Source organism: Paraphaeosphaeria sporulosa, assembly GCF_001642045.1.
Source record: "Paraphaeosphaeria sporulosa strain AP3s5-JAC2a unplaced genomic scaffold CC84scaffold_7, whole genome shotgun sequence".
NCBI lineage: Eukaryota > Fungi > Ascomycota > Dothideomycetes > Pleosporales > Didymosphaeriaceae > Paraphaeosphaeria > Paraphaeosphaeria sporulosa.
Genome location: NW_017253366.1, coordinates 578,148 through 601,229, shown reverse-complemented (window position 1 = coordinate 601,229; position 23,082 = coordinate 578,148). Strand labels below are relative to the sequence as shown.

The 23,082-nt window shown below is 53.6% G+C and overlaps 7 protein-coding genes across 7 annotated transcripts in view; 4 read left to right on the top strand and 3 right to left on the bottom strand.

Moving 5' to 3' along the window:
* Window positions 1–56: 56 nt before the first annotated feature.
* On the top strand, window positions 57–1,677 carry CC84DRAFT_1165825 (dehydrogenase/reductase SDR family member 8 precursor). Its single transcript, XM_018178803.1, has 3 exons — window positions 57–198; window positions 311–667; window positions 716–1,677. The coding sequence occupies exons 1-3, from the start codon at window positions 162–164 to the stop codon at window positions 1,432–1,434; spliced, it is 1,113 nt and encodes a 370-aa protein (XP_018033972.1). The 5' UTR covers window positions 57–161; the 3' UTR covers window positions 1,435–1,677.
* A 478-nt stretch (window positions 1,678–2,155) lies between these two features.
* On the top strand, window positions 2,156–4,505 carry CC84DRAFT_1096291 (HET-domain-containing protein; the record flags this gene model as incomplete). The annotated part of the gene is made up of 3 exons (XM_018174661.1): window positions 2,156–2,597; window positions 2,631–2,953; window positions 3,114–4,505. 3 exons carry the CDS (start codon window positions 2,156–2,158, stop codon window positions 4,503–4,505), a joined length of 2,157 nt encoding a protein of 718 aa, XP_018033971.1.
* A 653-nt stretch (window positions 4,506–5,158) lies between these two features.
* CC84DRAFT_1188260 (FAD-binding domain-containing protein) lies at window positions 5,159–6,781 on the bottom strand (the record flags this gene model as incomplete). Its single annotated transcript, XM_018180979.1, has 2 exons — window positions 5,159–6,409; window positions 6,506–6,781. The coding sequence occupies 2 exons, from the start codon at window positions 6,779–6,781 to the stop codon at window positions 5,159–5,161; spliced, it is 1,527 nt and encodes a 508-aa protein (XP_018033970.1).
* Window positions 6,782–8,225: 1,444 nt separating this feature from the next.
* On the top strand, window positions 8,226–9,626 carry CC84DRAFT_1218907 (uncharacterized protein; the record flags this gene model as incomplete). Its single annotated transcript, XM_018183038.1, has 5 exons — window positions 8,226–8,366; window positions 8,434–8,561; window positions 8,620–8,719; window positions 8,775–9,122; window positions 9,177–9,626. 5 exons carry the CDS (start codon window positions 8,226–8,228, stop codon window positions 9,624–9,626), a joined length of 1,167 nt encoding a protein of 388 aa, XP_018033969.1.
* A 2,338-nt stretch (window positions 9,627–11,964) lies between these two features.
* On the bottom strand, window positions 11,965–13,126 carry CC84DRAFT_1260733 (uncharacterized protein; the record flags this gene model as incomplete). Its single annotated transcript, XM_018185007.1, has 2 exons — window positions 12,464–13,126; window positions 11,965–12,284 (listed from the first exon to the last, which is right to left on the bottom strand). Exons 1-2 carry the CDS (start codon window positions 12,810–12,812, stop codon window positions 11,965–11,967), a joined length of 669 nt encoding a protein of 222 aa, XP_018033968.1. The 5' UTR covers window positions 12,813–13,126.
* Window positions 13,127–13,189: 63 nt separating this feature from the next.
* On the top strand, window positions 13,190–14,756 carry CC84DRAFT_1165818 (uncharacterized protein). Its single transcript, XM_018178802.1, has one exon. The coding sequence runs from the start codon at window positions 13,371–13,373 to the stop codon at window positions 14,613–14,615; it is 1,245 nt and encodes a 414-aa protein (XP_018033967.1). The 5' UTR covers window positions 13,190–13,370; the 3' UTR covers window positions 14,616–14,756.
* A 6,965-nt stretch (window positions 14,757–21,721) lies between these two features.
* CC84DRAFT_1165816 (uncharacterized protein) overlaps window positions 21,722–23,082 on the bottom strand; it is a 2,498-nt gene continuing 1,137 nt past the window's right edge. Inside the window, exon 2 of the mRNA XM_018178801.1 lies at window positions 21,722–22,977. Coding sequence (XP_018033966.1) covers window positions 21,908–22,977 — 1,070 coding nt within the window. The 3' untranslated portion in view covers window positions 21,722–21,907. The remainder of the gene's footprint in view (window positions 22,978–23,082) is intronic.

Here is a 23,082-nt window from a genome sequence, read left to right as displayed (position 1 = left end):
TCCCAACCTTGTTCGATCGTATCAGGGCCCAAGCCGCTTGTCGGGACACAGGCCCACGTGCCGTCTCCTTCTGGGGTATATCTGACTTGACGCCGAATACTGGCTCCCTATAGCACCTGGCCCTACTGCATCAACGCCAGACCCTAACACCTCGATTCAGGATGCCCATTCGAAGCGAGTGGAAGCTTGCGCGCGAAGGTACGTTGCGCATGCTCGTTCTTTCCGGGGTCGTGGCCTGGCGCTAGGGAGCTCCCGTAGCTGCGCTTGGTGCCCCCAACTTCTCACACGCATGCTCACGCTGCACGCACAGGCTGGACACTGGATACCACCACCCGCCTTCTGAAAGCAACGGCGTTCAATCCCCTTATCACGCTGCCGCTTATCCTTGCCGCGAAATACACGGCGCGCGGCGCGCAGGTCGCGTCTCAGAATGAGACCCTGTTCCGCACCCTGAAGTCGCTCGTTGCACTGGGGGTGCTGGGGTCCATCAGCGGCTTCCTCGACGACAAGGTCGTCAACAACTGGAAGGGCGATGAGTGGGACTGGAAGAAGGAGGTCGTCGTGGTGACGGGTGGCAGCGATGGCATTGGCAAGAGCATCGTGCTCCTGCTTGCAGAGAAGGGCATCAAGGTGGCCGTGCTGGATGTGCAGCCGCTCACATACGAAGGCAAGCCTATCCACAACGGTCGTCCACGTGCGTAGCTAACCCTCTTAGCTCCTCCATCTGTCCAGTTCTTCCAGTGCGACCTCGGCTCCAAAGAAGCAATCGAGGCCACCGCCGCCTCCGTGCGCAGCTCGCTCGGCGACCCGACGGTGCTCATCAACAACGCCGGCGTGGCGCGCGGCAAGAGCATCCTCGACTCTACCGAAAAGGACATCCGCCTTACCTTCAACGTAAACGCCCTCTCGCACTACTTCCTCGCTCACCAGTTCCTGCCGAGCATGATCCAGCGCAACCACGGCATGGTCGTCACCGTCGCCTCGCTCGCCGCATACCTCTCCGCGCCCAACATGGTCGACTACGCCTCGTCAAAAGCCGCTGCGCTTACCTTCCACGAAGGTCTCGCAGCCGAGCTCGCGACGCAGTACAAGGCTGACAAGGTGCGCACTATCATCATGTGCCAGGGCTACACGCGGACGGCGCTGTTCGAGGGGTTTGCAGGGAAATCGCTGTATCCCGAGACGGTGGCTGAGGAAATCGTCAAGGCCGTGTTGAAGGGGCGGAGTGCGCACTTGGTGGTTCCGGAGAGCTCCTGGGGTATTGTGCCCAGGGTTAGGAGCTGGCCGCTGTGGATGCAGTATGGCTTCAGGAAGGGCTTGAAGAATCTGATGAAGTCGTGGAAGGGGAGGCAGGTTGTTCAGCCTAGTGAGACGCAGGTGGAGAAGGAGAAGAAGGGCGTGGAGGAAAGCGCTGTGTTGGTTGAGGAGCACTAGGATGGTCGGGATGCATAATGCGTGGATTGGTCGCCTGTTCGAGGTAGGGCGTTAACTGCACGCTGCTCTGCATGCAGTGAGGAAGCTTGAACTTCTGACATGATTTCGCGATACACTCTCAAGTCATGTGGATATACTTATATGGAAATCTGTTTCTACTTCATATTAGTTGATCGAGAAGATGGCAGTCTTGCATTGCAGTGTTCGTGAGCGGTCGCTGACGATTCGATGCAATCAGTGGATAAACCAACCTCATCTGTGAGGTCGGGCCGATACTCAGTTGAATAGTAAACAAAGACTAACCATGACCAAATATCACAAGGGTAGTGTTTTTCCACTGGTAGGATAGACCCTGGGTACATCGCATGTGAACCGATCTCGCGTCCGTGCACTTGCCTCATCCTTTCGAGACGTCTGCAGCTGCCATGCTGGCTTGATGTACTGATATCGAACAAAGCATTGCATCGGGGCGTTCACTTTCTGGGTTTCACCCAAATAACGTACTGCCCATAGTAGCGAGTCGCGATCGCGCCGGTCTAGCGGCTTATCCACGCTTGCTGCGGGGCGGGCGCTGCCTGAGGCTGAGCCTTGCCTGAGGCTGAGCCTTCTGCTTACCTGTGCAAAGATAGCAACACCATGTCACGACCTCTTTCCATCCATTTGTCGACATAACAGTTGCGACCACGATGTGGATGCGGACATCATCAGTTGAGCCGTTACGATGGCCGTGAACAGCATTTACAAACCGCTCGCTGCAAAGGCGCAGACGATTCGCTTACTCCGCTTACTGCCAAATGCTTTCAAACGAGATATCGAATGCGAGCTTCTGGAGCGTCCCATTTCCGAAGCCCAGAACTGCTATATTGCAATCTCCTACACATGGGGAAGTGCTGGCGCCACGAAGCAGGTTCTCATACATTGCAACGGCGTGCGGGTCTCTGTCTCGGAGAATCTCTTCACCATCCTCCGGCGACTTCGGCATCCACTTCGCAATGCAAATGTCTGGGTCGATGCCCTATGTATCAACCAAGCGGATCCTATCGAGCGGACACAGCAGGTTGGACTCATGGGAGACATCTACCGAAACAGCCGCGAGACAGTGATTTGGCTGGGCGAGCCCACCGCGCAAGATGAAGACGGAAGGCGCTTCAGTCATAATTGCTGTTCGACCGCGAACAAACTATATCAAGAGCTAGGCGGTCCATTACGCTTGGTCTGGCATGGGGATGCTGCCGACGATCATATCTTGAACCAGTACTTGGACGACTGTCTACACGACGATCTCAGCTCCGCTGATGTCCCGCACGACGTCTTTGGGGCTTTCTGTCTTGTTTCGAGCCTAGCTTCTGGAAATTCAAGCAGATTGTTCAACATGCTCAAGAACGACGAGAGTAGGCTCTGTTTAAGGTATGCACATAACCAGCGTCTGTATGATTTCCTTCCAGGAGATGTGCAAATCACAGGCTCTCGAGCGTCAAGGGTATTTGCCGGGCTCGCACGAATTATGAGTAGACCTTGGGTGAGTGCCGCCTGATCAAGCGTTTCCTTTCAACACAACGGGGACAGGGTAAATTTGTATGCTTTTCCAGCGGACGTTACCGCACGCCTCCAGTTCATCCTGGCGCCTCATTTCGAACGTCGGATTTTGAAGCGCGACAATCTTACTGACAATGGAGCAGTGGACTCGCATTTGGGTCATCCAAGAGACTGTTCTTTCCCAGAAGGCAGTGGTACATTTTGGCCAGCTCTCTGCGCCCTGGACAATGTTCGCAAAGGCCGCAACTCGCTTTGCGCAAGATCGCCAAAAATTGTGTCTAGACCTGTCAGGTGCCTTCTGGGGCCAGAGCACGTTGACTACGTTCAGCAACACGGTTCTCCGATTCGATATCGCCCGTCAACACAGCCGTGCATGGCTTGATATCGACTTACTCTCACTGCTGTGGAGGTTCCGGCCACTCGAATCGACCGACAAACGCGATAAGATATTCGCATTACTCGGCTTGGTCACCGATTGGCAGAACGAACCACCGATGCTTCCGGACTACCAGATGGATGTGAGCACTACTTTTGTAAGAACGGCCGCGAGCACCATTCAAAGAACCAAGTCACTTACAGTTCTTGCTGGGGATCTCGGTGCTATTTTGAATCGTAAGCGAGTTGAACATCTCGCTACATGGGTAATGGATTGGTCTTTACCGTGTCTCCCGGTCGAGATCGATAGGGTGTGTTCTCTTGGAATGTACAATGCGAGTGGTGGACACAGTAGTCCGGTGCGTCTTCACCTACAACACTCCATCCTGGAAGCTTCGGGTTGGTACGTCGACTACGTTATCGCCGTTGGTGATGTCAGTCGACATACACAAATTAGCGAGGCACTCGCTGCGATACGAAGCTGGCACTTCGAAACGAAGAGACACGAAGAACTTCACAGTTCTTACCCCACTGGATGCACCTACGACGAAGCCTTCTGGAGGACACTCATTGCCGACATCGTTCATTCGCCCAGCTCTGGGGACCTCGGCCATATGTGGAGGAAAAATAACGATACAGCCTCCTATCGCAGAGCAACCAGAGAGGATTTCGAAGCCTACAGATCGTGGCGCATGTGGTCGCGGTGCATCGCTCGCGATACACTCAGTCGCACTGCCACGTTCACCCAAGGAGACCTGGACGATGGCATCTCGTCTATACACTATGCTTTCAAGACAGCAACGACTTCGCGGCGATTCTTCATCACGTCCAAAGGCTACATCGGTTTCGGCCCACGGACAACCCAGCTCGGCCACGAAGTGTGGATACTGTCCAACAGCAAAGTCCCCTTCCTGCTCAGCGCCACGCACACGCCTGCCCAGCTACCGCACCTCGGTCGCTCCCACAACATCAAGAAATGCACCGCTTCGCCGCTAACCACGCTCGTTCGACCAGATGGTCGAGATAGCCGAGACGCCATGTGCAACAAGCCTCACGGCTGCCGGACCATGGCCGGAGATTGTTTCGTGTATGGGCTCATGGATGGCGAGTACATGGCTGCGTCTGTCGACAGTAGCATTGAGCAGGTGTTCTTGGTATAGTGAGTGGCGTGACAACGCGACGTTGACAGCTACCTTGGGTTGGGATACCCCACCGTGCGCGTCTGCTTTTTCTGCTTGGAGATCGAGCTAGGCCACGAAATGTAGCGACTCACTGATATAGGTTTAGATCCGGGTTCCGCTGCTGTACCCGATCCTAGCTGCCGTGCGTGTTTGTGCCCTGTCCCGGCCGTCCCTTAGTGCTGGGTGCTGGGGCCCACGGTACCATGTTATATGGCCGTTATCATTATCAATAACATTATCGGCGGCGGGGTATAGGTTTCGAAGATGTTTCGCGCCCGCGCCGGAACGCGTTCTTCCGAGGGGGAAGGGGGGTTCCAGAAGGAATGTTCACGCTGGGTCTTTTGGAAATCCAAATTGTAGGTGGAGCACTGATTTGCACTGGCACCGGGGAACGCCGCACATCATTGACTCGGGCCGATAGGAAGTTGGTCCGCTGTCTCTTTGCGCCGCCAACCGTCGGCTGGGGATGCACCGGGGCCCACCATGGACTGCACTGACGGGAGGAGGGCCAAAACATCACAGTGACAGGACGCGAGTCATGCATGCTCAAAACGGGCAAACGTCTTCGTTGCCATTATAAACGTATATACATTAAGAATTTTTCATGGACTGCAGCGAGGCGCGCCCCACATCTACAAGATGGGCGCGTAGAAGCTGAACTTGCCCTTGGGGTCGTACTTTGTCTTGAGCGCCTTGAGGCGTTCTTGCCTCCAGGTGTCGTAGCCGTACCACTCCTGCGTGGTCTCGGTGCCGTAGGCGTAGTTGACGTACGTGTGCAGCTCCGACTGCTGCGTGCCCTGGTGGACGAGCTCGCGCAGCTGGTTGCCGAGCTTCGCGACGGATGCATCCTCAGCGGCGCCGGTGGAGTTGTAGATGATGAGCGGGGCGGCAAGCACGCGGTCAGAGCGGAAGGCGAAGGCGCTGGAGCGGTCGTCGATCGCGCGGACGCCGCCGGTGGCATAGTCCTCGAACATGAAGATCGAGTTCGTGTACGGGTTGTCGGCACCGGAGACGGCCGAGGCGTAGAGGTCGTAGGCGGCCCTCAGTGCGGTGCCGTTGTAGCTCTTGAAGTAGATGGGGAAGCGAGGGTTGTTGAAGCCAAAGTCCTGGCAGGGAGGAGAGTCGAGAGCAATGTTTGTCCAGGCACCAAGGTCCCGGTAGGTACCAGCCTCAGGAGTCACGGCGAGAGGGCCGATATCCTTGAAAGGCTGGGTGTAGACAGAGTCGACAGCGTCGACGCCTTCCTGCATGGTGTACACGACGATGACGGGCTTGTCAGCATCGAGAGTGGCATCGTTCAGCCAGTACGACCACTGGTGGATGTCCGCACTCTGGGTCCCGTTCTGGATGAGGTGCTTGTTGGCGGCATCGTAGACCTCCTCGATCTTGTCACCGCCGAAGACAATGGTCTCAATCGCCCAGTTGGAGTGCTCGATATCGTAGATCTTGCTGGTCACTGAAGTGACGATACCGAAGTTGTGGCCAGCTCCCTTGAGACCCCACATCAGGTCAGACGATTGGTTGATCGTCTTCACCTCACCCGTGGCGAGAACGATGTTGAGGGAAACGAACTGGTCGGAAATGAGGCCGTGGTGACCCTGGAGCCAACCGTGACCTCCGCCAAGGGCGGGACCGAGGTAGCTCACGCATTCACAGGTTCCAGTGACAGTTTGCTTTCCAGCAGCCCACAGTTGTTCAGTGAGGTTGTGGGAGTTGATGCCTCCACCAACGGTCACAGTCTGCCCATCCTTGGCAACTTTCAGGGAGTTGAGTTGAACCAGGTTGATAGCAATGCCATAGTCCATCTTGCCCAGCGTGGTGAGAGCGCCATGATGGCCGTTGTAAGCGAGAATGGGGATGTTCTTCTGGTAGGCGTATTGGACCTTTGGTGACTGTTAGCTTGGCTACCCCCATTACATATGAAGACTCCCAATGGTTGCTTGTGCGACAGCTGATGTAAGAGAATACGAGCCACTTACGATCTTTGAAACATCCTGCTCGTTTCCGGGAAGGACAACCACGTTCACGGTCGGGGCGTCAAGGTTAGACCACCGAACCGTGTAGGTCTTAAATTGGCTGTCGTTCGGGACATAGATCTGGGCGCTCTTGCTCAGCTGCTTTGCGAAGGCCTGAACGTCAATGCCCGTGGCAGGAGTAGTCGGCAGCGGGACAGGAACCGGAGCAGGTCCGCAAGCAACGAGAGGAAGAACCGACAAGGCGGCCACAGCGAGTGGCGCTAGGAAGCGAGCAAACATTGTGTGAATGAGGATCAACAACGCAGGAGAAGGTTTCGATTGAGTGCTTCCTGTGCTGCTGAACGTTTTAGCTCCAGGTGCCTGGAAGATAAGGGATTTCCAACACGTGGGCAATGGCCCCCTCGGAAGGGGAGATGCATTACTGATTGGAAATAAAGGGTCCTGGAATACGAGCCGCAGAGGCGAAGCAGGGCTCGGTACATTAGGTAGGGTTCACCTTGCCATCCTGGGTATACTGTGGGACGAACCAGTGGTCGAACACATGCACGCGAAGCCACTTTAGACTGCCGGGAGGCTTCCGGCGAAGAGCCAGAACAATAGCTCGGCAAGCGATCAAAAGCAGGTGGTGGTATTGCCACGAAGGAACGCCGTCCGAAATAGTGTGCGCTCTGCTCCTCAAGGCTTGCCTATGTGTGGGCGAAATGCCTTGTTGGGAGTAGGCTCCTCAATTCTTGCTCACCGCGGCCGCTTCGGAGACGACGAGGCAAGCGAAGGCACCCTGCGCCCATCCCTCGGTCTGCTAGTATTCCAATCGTACGAGCGATGAGATTGCACGAAGTGGGTAGTGCTATTCCTCTCAAGAGGTCTGCATGTCACTGCGCCTAGGGCTACTACCTTGCGGTCACTTCCCATTGGTTGTCTTTCCCGCTCCATGTACTTTCGTCCCGCCATCATGGTACGCCATGTTTCTCTCGCATATTGCGCACATGCAGGCGAGTTCGGGGGATTTCTATCGCGACGCGCGCTCGGAAGGATCTCCTTGGTAAAAGATGCTTAAGCGAGAAATACAATTATCAGCCTCCATAAGCAGGCAGTATGCTCGTAGGCACATGTGCATTCCAGTGATCGAAATACAGTTTACCCCGTCGCGGGAAGATGCTAGTTGCGCTGCGGGCCGTAGCCTCGAATCAGTCCGCGGCGGCAGGGCAGCTATTTGCGAAAAATTAGCACCAAAAACCCACTAAAGACCCGCTAGTGTATACTACTCCATAAAAGTGTATCTCCGTTGCCACTGCATGGCAACTACGGAGCACGCTCATTTCGGTTCCATTCCGCGTTGACGATAGTCTCGAGCGGTCGAACGTACCTTGCAGGGAGACTCGTGTATCAGATCTGCACCTTAGTCCCCAACCTGGCAGTGCCAGTCATCGAACGCGGAGAACGCCATTTTTTAGTAACCTGACGCACGCATCACACTCGCTTAGGTTCACTTGCTTTTGCTATGGCCACTGAGGCTGGACGGTTCCGCTCTAGTGCAGTTGCATCGTCAATTCAGACGACAAACCCGGTATACCGTCCCATGTCCATAGCGTGGGCATCCTGTGCAGCTCCTGTGTGCTTGTGCGTACCCTTATGAACAAACAAACACCCTGTTGACCACGACGATCCGATGGCCCACAAGTGATCTTCTTTCAGATCAACATCTCACAACTCGGCGATCACAATGCCTAACAGTCAGACAGTGGAACTATTCACACTATACGCTTTGGGCGTTTCCTTTACGATTTTACGAACATATGCTCGAATTGTAGCTGTGGGCGTTCGCGACCTCCGCGTAGACGATTACTTGATATGGCTTGCAATCGTATGTATTTGCCCTCCAGCGTGTCGTTTTTTCTTGGATTTACAAGGCTAACATCTGATCTACGCAGCTCATTTACTCCGCTCAATGCGCTCTTGGTTATAATGTTGGATTCGCGGCTCATGGACTTGACAACAGTGGCATGACGCCTGCGCAGCGAAGCGCACTTTCGCCTGAGGACGCGGAATACAAACTCAGGTAGGTCGTATCCCTTCAGAAGCAGGAAATGCGACACGTCAGCTAACAAAGCTGCCAGGCTTATTGGTGCCAAGATCCAGGTGGCAGGTTGGACTTCAGCTTCCTGTCTGCTATGGACACTGAAGCTCTGTGTCGCATTCTTCTACTTACGACTTCACGTGCGTTCGAGTACCAAAATTGCACAATAAGCATTCGCTGACGGAAACTTCTCAGGATGGCCTTACGCGATACAAAATACGTATCTACATCGGAATCGGTCTCATTGTCACGACATTCATCACTCTCATCATGACAATCTACCTCTCATGTCGACCATTCAACCATTACTGGCAGATCAGCCCTGACCCAGGAAACGCATGTCAAGCGGCAGTATCAAAGCCAATTATCTGGGTCATGTTCATCGGAAACGTATCAACGGATGTCTATCTTTTCGTAGTCCCCCTCCCGATGCTGTGGCAGTCGAGCTTGAAAACCTACAAAAAGCTCGCTGCAACGCTCGTGCTCAGCGGGGGTATCCTCATCGTCGTCTGCGCGATATTGAAGAGCGTGTTCGTTCTCGTGGTACGTTCAAGTCCTGCGTCAAACAATCGCAAAATCCAACTGACTTTCCCACAGGACCCCGTGCACGGCGGACAGCTCGCAGCCGCGTGGGGCACCCGCGAAACCTTCATCGCCGTCATCACCACGAACCTCCCCATGGTCTTCCCTTTGCTCAAAATCTGGCTCAAGCCTTGGCTCCCGACGACCCTGAATTCTTCCAGCAAAGGCCGCGCCTACAAGGCGCACGGCAGCGGCTTCGTCACCATCGGCGGCGGCGGCGCCAGCGCCTCTGGCCGCAGCCGGCCAGGTCAACAGAGCCGCGACGCCAGCAGAAACATGACCTTCGACAATGAGAGCGAGGAGCACATCGTAAAGGGGGGCACTGCGATACCGCTCCAGAGCGTCGGGGGCACGCAGCGGAGCCTGAAGAAGAACGACATCATGGTGTCTACGCATGTGACTGTGACGAGGACGGATGCGACCAAGGACGACGCCAGTAGCCAGAAGAGTGGAAAGTCTTTCTAAGAGACGCAAGATACCATGCGACGACCACGCCCGATCTCTACCTACCACTACCTAATTTCGTGGACGGGGGCTCGCAAGACAAGGCCTGCCCGGAGGATGCGACAGCTGGCTGTTGCGCCTCGACATAGAGAGGAGGTGTATGTAGCTTGACGACTGCAGATAGTGCGCCTTTCACCAAAAACAATCCATTATTCCAGTCCAACACATGAGAGCGGTGCCATGCTTCCCATACTGTCGCATTCGTCGAAAACTTGCCTCCCTCAGCGACAGTGTACTATGCTTCGCTTTCCACACGTTATACCCGTGGCCAAACCTCCCATCCGCTGCCTGGTTCTACACCGATCGGGTACTGAAGCTCACCATACCCCCACGCGTCCGACCGGCTACCAGATTCGCAGCCGGCCCTTTTGACGCCGGAACCCCACAGGTTCTCCCTGATGTTGTTCTCGGGCCTTCCCAGCTGCCGAAACTTTGTTTGCAATCGCACCCCTACTAGGCCTTTGGTATCATATTACCAACGACAGGTAATAATCACCGACTCTAAACGCTTAGTACAAACGACCGGGGTCAAACCTAACTGTGTTCCAGGGTGTACGTGAAAATTTATATACATATTTATGTGTCTGTACGCTATGCCCGATGTTTGTCTTCGACATCGGCGATACAAGGTCGCGCAAAACACCATGCTCCGTGACAAGCAACCTCGATAGCATCCTTGGCCCCAACAAGGCAACGGGGCCTTGCCAGCGGAAGCGCGTTATTAATTGCCCTCCGTACTCGACGCATACAATTGCCTTCATAGGTCTTCAGTTCCACCAGGACGTAGACTGTTAAACGCCCCCATGCGAGTAACATCAACGGACCGGCCCGCTGCTCGGGATCCTTCATGTAAGTATTATAAAAATAATTCGTAAAGACGATCTGCGGCGTAAACGGTCGCTTGGGAACGACGGAAGCACTTGGCATGGCCAAGACTACCCGTACGGGAGACGTACGAGAGTTGCCCAGGGTAGGTTTAGTACTTGCGGGAGAGGAGGAACAAGCAGGAAGTGAGATTCAGAGGATCCTAAAAGTAAGTCAAGCTGGAGGAGTACCAGTGAGTGTCTAATCTTCAGATCATCCAAGATTACTATGTATTCTGCGTAGCCCCAGCCGTGGTCGCAGTCCACCCTTCCTCTTGCCAAACCAGTACGTCAGCAGAGCGATATCTGCATCCCAAAGAATATTCTGCCATACGTCGGGATCGATGTCGCTTGAGGAAATGGACGACTCTTCGAGGAGTATTCCTCTCAGATTGGACAGCTATCCGGCCTTCTTGTGCGCCGCGAGCATTTGGAACGCATGGTTTACACGCTTTGCAGTCACAGTAAATATGGGGTTACCTTGCTCAGCAACTATCCAGAGCGCTAGTATCTCCAGGTTCTCTGGGAGAATGGTGGTCCAGGTATGCTCGGATAGGTCGTCCGATTTGAATATGGAGGTGTATGGTAAAGGGAGCTTTTTGAGCTGAAGAAACAGCGTCAGCGAGTCTATAGAGCCATTTCTTCGGTCGCCGAGATCAATTCCATCGTAGAAGTTGAGGCATGTGAGAGTATCGGCGTGCTGGGCTAGACTTTCGATGAGGAGTGTGTAATCTGGAATTTGATTATCTTCATAAGGCCGGGTATCTTGTGGCCAATGGAGTGGTGCTCCAATCGTCTCAGTTGTCTGACGAGGCCTAGAAGTCCAGAGATAACTCCGCTATCAAGACAACTGTGCACGATACGCAAATTCTCAATGTTGGACGAGCGAGGCAGACAGCTCTCAAGAGTAACGATGCCATCAAAGTCGGCAAATTCCGGATAGTCCAAACGCTCTCAACGATTGTGTTAACAGGGCTGGCATCAACTCGATCACGGTGGCCAAATGTGTGAGTGTGCGGCGATGCCTCATCGTTGGGCCTTGCAGAATCACAATTCCAGGATCTGCAATGACAGCTTGTCGGGAAGACTATCGAGCGACATATCCGCTTTGGATACAGGCTGTTAACAGACGAAGTTGGGTTTGTCAATGTGAGCAACCCTGAGATGTGACTGCTGGAAGGTCTCGCACCTCCCTCATCCTTCGTATCGTAGCCCCGAACTTGCCAACAACGTCATGCAGGAACTTCTCACCACAGTGGGAGACGATGAAAACTGGAATTTCTGTGGCTATGAAAATTCGGCTATCGCTTCCTTACTAAGCCATCTTGTTTACAAATGGCACGTCGTGGGACACTTCACCACGACACGGTTCTCTTTTCCTCTCCCACCATCACGGAGAGATGGACTATGGAGTGGTTATTGCAGGGACTGGTATTCTAGAAGGTCTCTTTTCTCTTGGCACTTCTCTTGTCGCCGGGGACCGTGCACTCTCTTCTGGGGAGGAAGTATATCAGGAGGAGTCTGTCCTCTTGCGTCTGGCGGACGCTCCCCGTCTTTCTCTCTCGCGACGTGGCCGCGTCAGTCGTCGACTTCTTTGCTGTGCCTTTGGTATTTTCTTTCGGGCTGAAATACCGGGAAGTGTTTCTGGTGGACCCGGCTCGTTGCCATGTCGGCCGCTTCCGCATCGCTGGGTCCCGAGCGTTTCCGGAGGGGTCTTCTGTTGTATTCTCGCTCCCGGGAGGAGTCTGTTGCTGGCCTGACGGAGTCTCAGTTTAGGCTGTTCTTTCTCTGCGCCTTGCGGAGGGGGGCTAGCAGGGGACGTGAAATACGGTGGATAGCGCGCGGCGTGGGTGCGTCGAGCGACGGGACTTGGTCTGCCTTTGAGGTCTTTGTCGTGTTGCCGTCGTGGAGGCATCGGGCGGGTGTTGTTCGCACCATGGATTTGGATCTCCGGGGATGGAGGGCGGAGCTGGTCCAGGTTGCCGGCAGGGGCGGGGATCCGCGCGATTACGGTAGGGACGTTGCCTCGCGGTGGAATCGTGCCAAGTATGGTGGTTCGCTGCTGTTCGGGCCGGAGGGCTTTGTTCATGGCGTGGACTTGCCTCTTTTTGCTGTTCCTGCGCCGGAGCGGGGACGTGTGGGTGGCGGGACGCTTTGTCAGTCCTCGACTTCCTTCTCCTTTTTCCATCACGGTGCGTGAGCGGGATGCCCCTAGCGGAGAGGGGTCTTGGCTTCTTGATGGAGCGGTCCGCTTGTTTATAAATGGCATGTCGGGAGGGGCCATCACACCACCGTCGGAAACTGTCTCTGTGGCGATTCCTACGGAAGGTTTGCCTCGTCTGCATCGGTTGTTGTCACGGCCGTGCGATCTTACATCGTTGCTGATTCTACGTTGGTGTTTATGCAGGCTTATCACAGTACACCTCGACGCTCGTGAGAATCCACCGAAAGGTCTTTACACCTTACCTCTGAGACTCCTTTGGTGCACTTCTCTTGCTGCATCTTTGGTTTCGCCGGGACGTTGCGGGTGATGGTCTCGCTTGTTGATTGACCATCTTGGGATGATTGGTGTCTTGTGGAGATACCTTAGTAAGCATCGTGATGCTTTCGAGATGGTATGTGGAAGCACGGAGGTACGTTGTTCCGAGAGGGCACATGGTTGTGGAGATTCCTCAGCTTACTAAGCTGGGGCTTTCAAATTTCAGTTTTTTGCACCTATATATGATTCCTTATAAAAAACTGAACCACTGCCCCAATTCTTGGCGGCGTGGTCAGGTTTACACCTAAGCGATAGCATTTTCGTTAAAGCTAACGACACGGGGACTAGTGCTCACGGAGTGAGATGGTCATGTGGACGTGTCGGAGTGACTACGAGTGGGGCTACTCCGTGGCCCGCGCTATTCGCCCCGCCTGCTTTGCGTTTGGCAGTACCAGGGACTGGGCTTCTGGAAGGTCTCTTTTTCTCTTGGCATTACCGGGGACCGTGCACTTTCTTCTGGGGAGGAAGTATAAGGGCTGGGGTGGACTGCCCGTTTTCGCGTGGTCGCGTTCTCACCCTCTTCCTCTTTTCCTGCTCCTGTGGACAGAGTCGTTGGCTTGCTGCAGGATGGCGGACACTCGGTTTCGCCGGAGGCGTGTACCGTATGCTCGGTCGTCTCGTGCTGGGCGATCCGTTAAGAAGCAGCCGGGTCAGCTGGCGCGTCGCGTGGGCGAGGGCAAGTCGAATATCATTATCATGTATTCGTATCCGGAGGTTATGCCTGTGTGGCTCGCAGGGGATCTGCCGGACAATCCCAAGTCGGACACGAACGCGAGTGCGTTTTGTCATTTCTTTGTTCCGGTGACGCAAGCTATCCCCCCTGCTGGACGGCCGGGTAAGGGTCCTCGCGACTCGCGTAGGAAGGGACGCAAGGTGCATGTGAAGGGGTTGGCGGTGACGTTCTCGGTCCAGACCTGGGTGGATCTGGCTGTTTCGGCTGTCTTTTACCCTGTGCGCGCTGGGAAGGGCTTCGTCCAGGAGGTCGAGGGAAATCTGCGCCCGGATGGCAGCGTTGGAGACCCGAAAGCGTGGTGTCTCAGCAAGGACAATTATGGCGACTATGCGCGGTTGCGCACGCTCGAGGAGACCGGCTTGTTGGATGCCAACGGTCCTTTCTGCGTCGCTTCGGACCCGTCGGGTCTTCCCGTGTTGCAGTCGACCACGGGCACGATGAAGAACGCGCAGCTTCGTTCGGGGCTCGGCGAGGCCATGGGCAAGGTGGAGTGGCGTGTTGGTGCCGACAGCAAGGTGGTTGGCAGGACGTTGAGTGCCGATGTCGCCGGACCGAACGGGATTCATCTTCCCGCGGGAGGCGGTGATGGATTTGCCCAGGTGCAGCAGGGTAGCGTGGTCGACTTCAGGGTGTATGTCGACATCAACAAGGACGCGGAGTACTCGACGGAGACGGGGAATGAGCTTGCCTTTCAGCCTGATTGGCAGATGTGCTTCATGGTGAAGTGTCGTGGGGCGCTTCCCGGGCCGAGTGGCAACGGTGGTGTTGTGGGCGCGGTTGTCAAGCGCGTGGTTTCGACGGTGTATTACAACTAGGTAGTTTCCTTTCCGTGGTGTTCATAGAATGCGTAGATAGGCGGAGTTATGGCGAATGAATGGCTTTCTACAGACTTTGTTGACTTCTCTTTCCTCTTCTCCTCTTGTCGGCACTTGGAGGCACTTCCGTTCTGCGGCCGCGGCGATGCTTAGTCAGGACTGAGTAAGCTGGTTCATTCGGAGTTATCTCGGTGGTTCACTCGGGGTCAGTTTTTTCATCTATCTAAGATTCCTTATAAAAAACTGAACCACTGCCCCAATTCTTGGCGGCAGAGGACGAGTTTTCATCGTAAGGGTATAGCCCACTGGTTAAAGCTAACCACACTAGGGAGTAGTGCTGACGGAGTTGGTTACATGGGTGTTGTCCGTGCACAGACTCGCTTGGCCGGACGGCCAGGAAGAACTAGGGAACGCCAGTGATTTAGGCTCTTCCTCTCTCGGGCTAACCCTCTTAGTAAGCAACTACTTCTCGAAGAGTTGCACGTTGGACACTTCACCTCGACACGCTCTTTCTTTTTTCTTCTTTTTCAAAGAAGAGGATCACGTGGAGGCGGGATACCTACGGAGGTGGGGTGGGCATCTGGAAGGGCTCTTTTTCCTTGGCATTGCTTATCGGAGGAGGATCCGTGCACCCACACCCCGGGGAACGGGCAGAGTCTAAAGTCTGGTGCGGCTGCCCACTTTCGCGTGGTCGCGTCTTCTTCCCTTTCCTTCCTTGTCTCCTCTGCACCCATGGCTGGGGCAGGTGGTCGGCTGGAGAGCTGCTCTTGCCCACCGCGTGGTGGTTGTCTCTGCTTTCCGGGAGGAGGATAGGGTCCTGGGGGGACCTCGGCGAGATTGCTTGGAAATGGGTGGAGGGAAGTACGGAGGTGCGATGCGCGTGGATCGGGGGAGGCTTCACCCACGACCTACTCTTCTCTTTTGACCTTCACGGAGGCGGAGGTCCTGCGTTGGTACGTATTCCCTTGCGTTGGTCGCCTCTTGCAACGGGCTTGTTGCCTTCCGTTCTTCCCTCCCCTCGGGTTGCAACGGAGGGAGAGTCATCTCGTCGTTGTGGTTTTTCTGCTCTCTGGGAGGGAGGGTGTTCGTGAGAGCTTGTCGTGCCTTACCCGGATGGGTGGGTGTGCGTGGATGCGCAGGTGCCAGGCTGTCGTTGGGCCATGTCGGACGATCCTTGCTTTTGTGTGGGAGGGAACCGCCTTTCCGGGGGTTGGTTGTGGTCTACTCTCTCCCTCTCTCTTTCTCTCTCTCCCTTCTTTCGTAGTAGAGAACTTCCTTCTCGCTGACGTGTGTCGTCTTCTTTTCATCGGGAGCGTGGCTTCTGATTGGGGACGCATTTTTTGGGAGGAGCTTGTGGATGGTGTCTTCGTGGATGCGTGATGTGATGACGTTGGCCGTGGAGTGGATCTTCCTTTTTTCCTGGAAAGTGCATGTCGTGAGACCCTTCCCCCTTCTTTCCTTCCTTTTCACCCCAAACCTCGCCGAGGGAGAGGGTTACGAGGGAAGTTATATTTCCTGGTCTTGACGGTTGCGTGCACTGTGGAGTTGCGGGTTCTGGGGGCCTCAGGGCGCAAGAGGATGCTACTGTGCTGCGGATACGGATGCTCCGATGGGGGGTGCTTTGATCGTCGTGAGTCTGGACGTGTTGATGTTGACGACGATGTGTGTGAGCAATTGGATCTTGGTTGCTAGAACTTTGGTGGTCGGGGGTCCGCGAGTCGATGAGGCGACGTGAACGATTGATGAGGCGGTCTTGGGATCATTGGAGCTTAAATCTGCCAGTGTATTCAATGCTGGAATGGAGGCGGCTGGAGGGCATAATTTACCTAGAACTACTATAGCATCTGCGCATGATACGCTGGATCGCGTTTTCTTCCTTTCCGCCGCCAGTTTCTGAGGCATCCCATGCTGTGCGACCGGGTTGGGGATTCATCACCATTACCATGTGCAAGGCTCGCACCTTTGCGAAGGAACTCAGTTCGGGCCAGATAGGTTCGTTCGATAGAGGAGAACGATGGTGCCTAGGATGCTGTACTCAACGCAATCCCTTCGGTTCCAGAGGTCTGGAATTGTAGTCGGTCGTCGGTCGTCTCACGCCACGCCCTCGTAGGGCCTTGTTTAACCGGGTGGCGGGGCGGAACCTTTCATGCTTGCCTGGTGAGAAGGCTCCCGGCCATTGGGTTGATGTGTACATGAGGAAGCTGTTGTCAGATTCTAGGTAATTTTACTAGATATCAACGCCAAACACGCGTGCTCTCCATCGACTCTATCATTCGAAAAATCTTTTCATTAATAATGCTACTAGTGGCTCGCCATACTCAAGCAGGTAATTATGGTATAGGTGCGGGTCAAAGAACTTAGGAGCTGGTCTACGCAGTCTAAGTCAGCTCGCATTCCTGCACGTCCACTGGCGCCGCATTGACAAGAGTAGGAGGTCGGCCTAGTTAGTACACGTGCTTGATCCCTAATACGGATGTTTCTATAGGCCACTTACTTCCTAGCCAGCTTACGATTTTGAGATCCCCTCTAAAGTCTATTCATTTGTTAGTGCACTCTGCTGTAGGTCTTAATTAAGGTGCTGGCGGCCATGAAGGCCGTCTAAATATTAACGTCACGTGAGAAAAGTGATCTCTATATAGCGTTCGCATTTCTTATCCCATAAGCACTAAAGCTAAGATCGCAGATGTCGTTAGATAGACGAATTTTAGATAGGTCGCGTGGGACGGTTGGTGGCCAAGCCAAAGTGGCAGCGAACGGCATAATTTTGGTTATGTAATAGAGGTATAAGGCTCAGCCACTTATCTCTTATTTTGCGGTACTCGAGTTGAGCGTTGGAGCGAACAGATCGTAAAAGAAACCACCGTCTAGCCGAACTGATTATGGCGAATGTTAGAACTAGTGTGTGATGGCACTAAAGTATGCATTAGTGGGATGTAAGGTTTTGATGTGGGGTACACGGACCTAGGTTGGGTATGCCACCATTGAGGGTCCGGCAGGTCACAGTGACATCGGAAGCAGGTAAGGCTGTAGTTGAAGCAGTGCACAAGCGCGAAAGCGAGGCCTTAGCGAGACCTTGGAAGTCTTCTTCTGCGATATGAGTGGAATTTGGTAGAGAAACTAGAAGGCACTGACGTGGTGTAGGAAGAATGTAATTCGGTCTGTAGACTAGGAGACGGGATGTAATTCTTACGCAGGGAAGCTAGTAATAGAGAAATAGTCTAGGATAATAGCAGCACTAACACAGCTATTTAGAGTCAAGCCTTAGATATGTAATTGTGGCAAGTCTACAAGAGTATGGTACTTATTCTTCCATCCTCTCCTGGCGCAATAAAAGCCCTAAACGCCTAATATATATTCCTACTCCCCTTCCACGTCCCGCTTGAACCTAGGAAAAGGCCCTCTCACTTTCTCCCCCCTAGAGAACTGCGTCCTACCCCTAAAAGTCCCCCCTAACCCATTGCCGTTAAACCCTAAGAAAAAGTTACTAAATATATCTTATAATAGCGTATGTATAACCTCGTCTACGCCACTTATCTTCGCCTCCTCTAGAATCTTAACCTCGTCCTTGAGATACTTCGTTAGGCTAGCATTCTGTAGGGGGCTAGGCCCCGATAGCAACACACGATGATGGTGCCCAGAATACTGGTCCTAAGAGGAGCATGAGAACAGGGATTGATTGCTAACGAGCTATCGAGAGGGAGCGATCAAGCTATATAGGCAGAGGCAGAAGAGGATTGGCATGTTCGGGCCGAATACTGATAGGGATCTTCAGGGGCAGAAGTTACAGGTTCTGGGGCGGAATCACATGACTGACAGCTGCGGGTATCACGCAGCGCGTGTATGGGCCCAGCCCATTACACATTCCTCCTAGGTTGGTGCATGTCCGCCTCTTTAGACGTATTATAATAGTTATCGCTGCCTTACGTATAGCTCCTCATATCTATAGGGTGTAATAAGTCTCTTACGTAAATCAGTGCCCTAAGACTAAGCTGGTGTGTAAAGAATGCGTAATACGCGCTAATCCTATGCTAGGCCTTAACCTTTTCTATAAACCTTCCGCGGGAATGGAGCTTGGCAGGTTCTAGTAGATGCGGGTAGATGGTATTGTATAGTTTAGACTCGTGCCCTAGGCCACCTTCCTTGCGAACCGCCATCCAGAGATAGGGGTTGGGGCCATCGGCAATGTGGAAGAAGAGGTGCATAACGAGCGATATAATAGTGGTGGTAATATTTATAGGCTGCGGCGTTGCCATATAGGTGATATAGTTGGCGTAAATTATAGGCATAGAGTGGGTGGGGTCAGATAATAAGGTGAGAATATGGGAGGCGTCGCGTGAGATAAGGGTAATGGTGGCAGCGCTAACGTAGTACTTATTATAGATTTAGAAGTGGTTATACTATTAGATAGTTATACTAGTTCTAGATGGTGGCTATATTTTAGGGGTTTAGTAGGATTAAGGGGTAGGAAATAAAGGCTATATAGTAGTTTTGGCGTCGTCTATCTCGTCTAGGGTGGGTAGAGACGGGGTGACATGGTTAGTGCCGTTAATGAGATTGTAGGCCAGACCCCCTAATCCCATATCGTTGGAATCGTTGTCAGATGAACCAAAAATATGCGAGAACTTGCATAAGTTGAGAGGAGACTATATAGCGTTAATATCATTAATGTTAGCTATATTGGGATAAGAGGCTAACCATTGCACCTCAGGGCCAGTAGGTGGGCTCAACTCAGGCGCGGCTAAAGAGCCAAGCTTAGGACTACTAGATAAATTCTATTCTAGACCAGCTAACCTTCGCAGCTTGAAATCAACCACCCGCTGCACTTCAAGACTACCATGTGGGTCTAAGGCGGGTATGTCTACTTCCCATTCCCAAAGATTAGAAGTAATAGGGGGCAATGATCAGATTCAAACGAGGTCAATCTAAAGGTTACAATTCCTACGTTCACGCAATAAAGGCAACGATCCTTCACGCTTCGGGACATCTTCAGTAGTATTATGATTACTAGGCGTACGTAGACGGTCCAGGACTTCTTTGAGGGTGATGGCTTCATCTAGGGCCGTAGATTGGCTGGCCCTGCTCGGCGACGGAGAATATGGTGCATCATATGCTTCTGTCATGGTGACGTTGCTATTCTGAGGTGTGGGTGCAGACTAGATAAGTTAGCCTAAATCGGACAAAGCCAAGTTCGATTATACTTTTACAATTGTATAGTATAGTGAGTTCCTCCAGGACAAGGTATAGTAAAGGTCCAGTTTTTTGTGTGGGCCACTGTGCACTAGGGGTATCACGCGGAAGCTTGTCAGCGTAGATTATCCAACATAACTCCGTGGCCAGCGAAACGCGTCCGGAGAACAAATTCTCGAAGGCATCTTAAGACGTTTCAACATTTGCCCTCGTGTGATGACCATTATCAGCATATTCCTTCGCTGCACATAAAAAACCATGGGTTAGTAAATGTTCATGGGACGTAAGCTCGCCAAATCCCCGCTATTTCTTTCCACTCCATCTACCCATAACTATCGATCCCGGGACTGCGTGCATTTGGGAGGCCTACTGTATCCTAAACATAATAATCGGAAGACGTCTGTCATGTGTGGACTCGTTCTTAGTCTTATTCTCAGGCCAATTGATATCATCCGGGCTTGAGGTTTATGGGTACAGGTATGCCCGTGCATTAATATATGTTAAGCAACAATGAACACCATCGTCATTCAGTGAAGAACTGGATAGCCTTACATATAAAAATACCACGGGTATTATGTCGTGTCTCCGCACAACACAGAAAATACATCCCCTAGGGAAAGGCAGCATGGAAAGTTTATGTTTGCTCCTCTGGAAGCGAACAGTCAAAACAAAGTCTGGCATGCCTCATTCGGTTCACTTCCAAATCATGAACTCCATAACTAGGGAGGCCCTTGCCGTTCTTCAAGGGTAGATAACGAGAAACCTATGTCTTTTGCAGGTGTGTTCCATGCTCCAAAGCTTACATCGACGCTGTACATGAACTAACTAAACCAGCAGGCCAGATGCGTATGGGAGCTGTTTAGCGATCAGGAAGCTTATCAAAGTTCCGTGATGCGTCTCAACCTCATATTTCCAAGCTGACGAGTAGGCCACTCGGCTAGTTGTAAAAGCTGCCCAGGTCACGCCGACCTTCTCTCTACACACTCATGACTAAAAGGTACTAAAACATCGTGGCAGGGCAAGTATGGTATTCTCGGCTCTGCGGTTTCTAGAAGGTCTAAACTGCGCAGTCTATGGTGTGTTCTGGAGCGGCTCGATTCGCTAGAGCACATCGACAACCCGTCTGTAAGATTTTGACGTCTCCTCGTCGAGCACAAGACACCGAACCTGATGACGAAGATCAGAATTACCCCATGGAAGACCGTCATAGTCCTTTTTGAATTGGAGTAAATTGAGATACGATACAATTCCAGATAATGGAGCTGTCAATGCATGGTGGTGAAGTGCCTCAACGTAGTTGCCAGGACCACCCGGCAAGGTAGTGCAAAACCAGGCCAAAGTTACGCAAATCTTCTCTCCACATCATCACTTCCAAATGGTGCTAAAACATGCAGGAGTATCGAGTCATGGTGCTCTCTGCGTCGTGCCTTCTCCAAACGATGCTCGGCTATTTCATGGCGCTGCTTCGTGTTGCCTAGGAGTTCTTCACTTCTGCAACGATGGGTAGTCTCGTCGAGGTGCACGTGCGGAGGGCAAGCTGTTCCAATGCTGGTGGGGAGCAACATCACCGCTCAATAAAGTTGTATGGTAACAGTCAACAGTGGTGTGAATCCGGGCAGGGATCGATCCTGTCGGATACCAAGGCGCAGACTCATGCGAGCGAACAATAGCAGCGCCATCAAATCGACGCAACAAATGCCGGCCTTCACGTTACCACCCCAATGGAGCCAAACGGACGTCGCTTTTTCTCGCGACCATACGCCCCGCAATCACAAGATGGGTTACGTGCGCAGCTCGCCTTCGATCGCGGAAATTGCGCTTACCGGACTTCGCACAGGACTCCGAACTCCAGGCCCGGCCCGTGTCGCGTCTCACTCCCAAACAACATCAGAGTCAGACTAACGCAGAGCGACAGACCAGAACATAGAGAAGTGTGTTTGAACATTGTGACTATCTAGACCCACAGGGTATGCATGCAATCGATGCCGTCTACATGGACGACACCTCAAAAATCCCGACGTGTAGAATTGAATCCAAATCCAAGCCCAAATCTAGCCAGCGCCAAACATGCATGCAGCAACATTAATCCATCAAGTCAAAAGCGCTCACTGAGGCCAAACAAACACAGTGGCTTGCGTCGGCCTTGCGCGCTTCTCGAGCGTCGTCTTCGTGCAGCTCGTAGTCGAGGGGCTGTTTGCGGCCGTCTGGATCGAATATACGCCACCAGAGGGGGCCGCCGTCGTGGCAGGCGTCTCGGGCGGGTTGGCGACGGTTTGGATGGAGTAAACACCGCCAGAGGGGACTGCGGGTTCGGCGGAGGACTCAGCGCCCGAATCGCCACCGGTGCTGTACCCATCGCCTGAAGGCTCGGCAGGGGCGGCGGTCGTAGCAGGTGTCTCGCCCTCGCCGGCGTTATAGCCGTTGCCTGAGGGCGACGCGGGCGCGGCGTCGCTGGTGGGGACGATGTCGGCGGAGGAGTAGATGCCCGAGGGCTCCTCGCCGCCGGTTGGGTACAGGCCGGAGGGGGTGACTGCTGGGGCATCGCCGGTCGGGATGGGGAGGGACGGCTCTTCGGGGGAGACGGTGGTTGAGGCTTCAACGTCTGAGCTGACGCCGCCCTCGCCGCCGGTGTTGTAAGATCCTCCTGAGGGGACGGCGGGCGCAGCAGTCGTAGATGCCTCGACATCAGAGCTGACCTTGCCCTCGCCCTCACCAGTGCTGTACCCGTTGCCTGAAGGAGTCGCGGGCGCAGCAGTGGTAGAAGCCTCAACGTCTGAGCTCACTCCGCTCTCGCCGGTGCCGTACCCAGATGAAGGCTCAGGGACGGGGGTGGGGATGTCCACGATCGTAGAGTTGGATCCAGAGTTTCCGGCGCCATAGCTGCCTGAAGGCTCGATGGGCGACGCAGTTCCTGTAGGCAAGACAGGAGCGGTTCCAGTGGGCAACACGGCAGTTCCAGAAGCGTAGCCAGTCGCACCAGTTGCAGTTCCGGGAAAGGGACCGGTTCCGTTTCCAGAGCCGTAAGAGTGCTGGGAGCCAGGGGCATACGGCCTGTGTGTGGGAACGAGAGGTCCAGGAGTCGAGATGGCGGCGGAGGAGGAGGTTGGCACATCAGACTCTTCGGGCTCTTCTTCATCGAAGTTGTCATCGCCTTCTTCGGTTTCGCTGGTATCCTCTGTCTCGTCGTTGGTGTCAGATTCGTCAGTTGTATCCTCAGATTCGTCAGTTGTATCCTCAGATTCGTCGGTTGTATCCTCAGATTCGTCGGTTGTATCCTCAG

Bases quoted from the DNA above. Each gene is read 5' to 3' on its own strand.
- CC84DRAFT_1165818 (XM_018178802.1), top strand. From the start codon at position 13,371: ATGGTCATGTGGACGTGTCGGAGTGACTACGAGTGGGGCTACTCCGTG.
- CC84DRAFT_1165825 (XM_018178803.1), top strand. From the start codon at position 162: ATGCCCATTCGAAGCGAGTGGAAGCTTGCGCGCGAAG. The intron at 199-310 runs GTACGTTGCGCA...CTGCACGCACAG, and splicing joins GTGGAAGCTTGCGCGCGAAG to GCTGGACACTGGATACCACC. The intron at 668-715 runs GCAAGCCTATCC...TAACCCTCTTAG, and splicing joins GCAGCCGCTCACATACGAAG to CTCCTCCATCTGTCCAGTTC.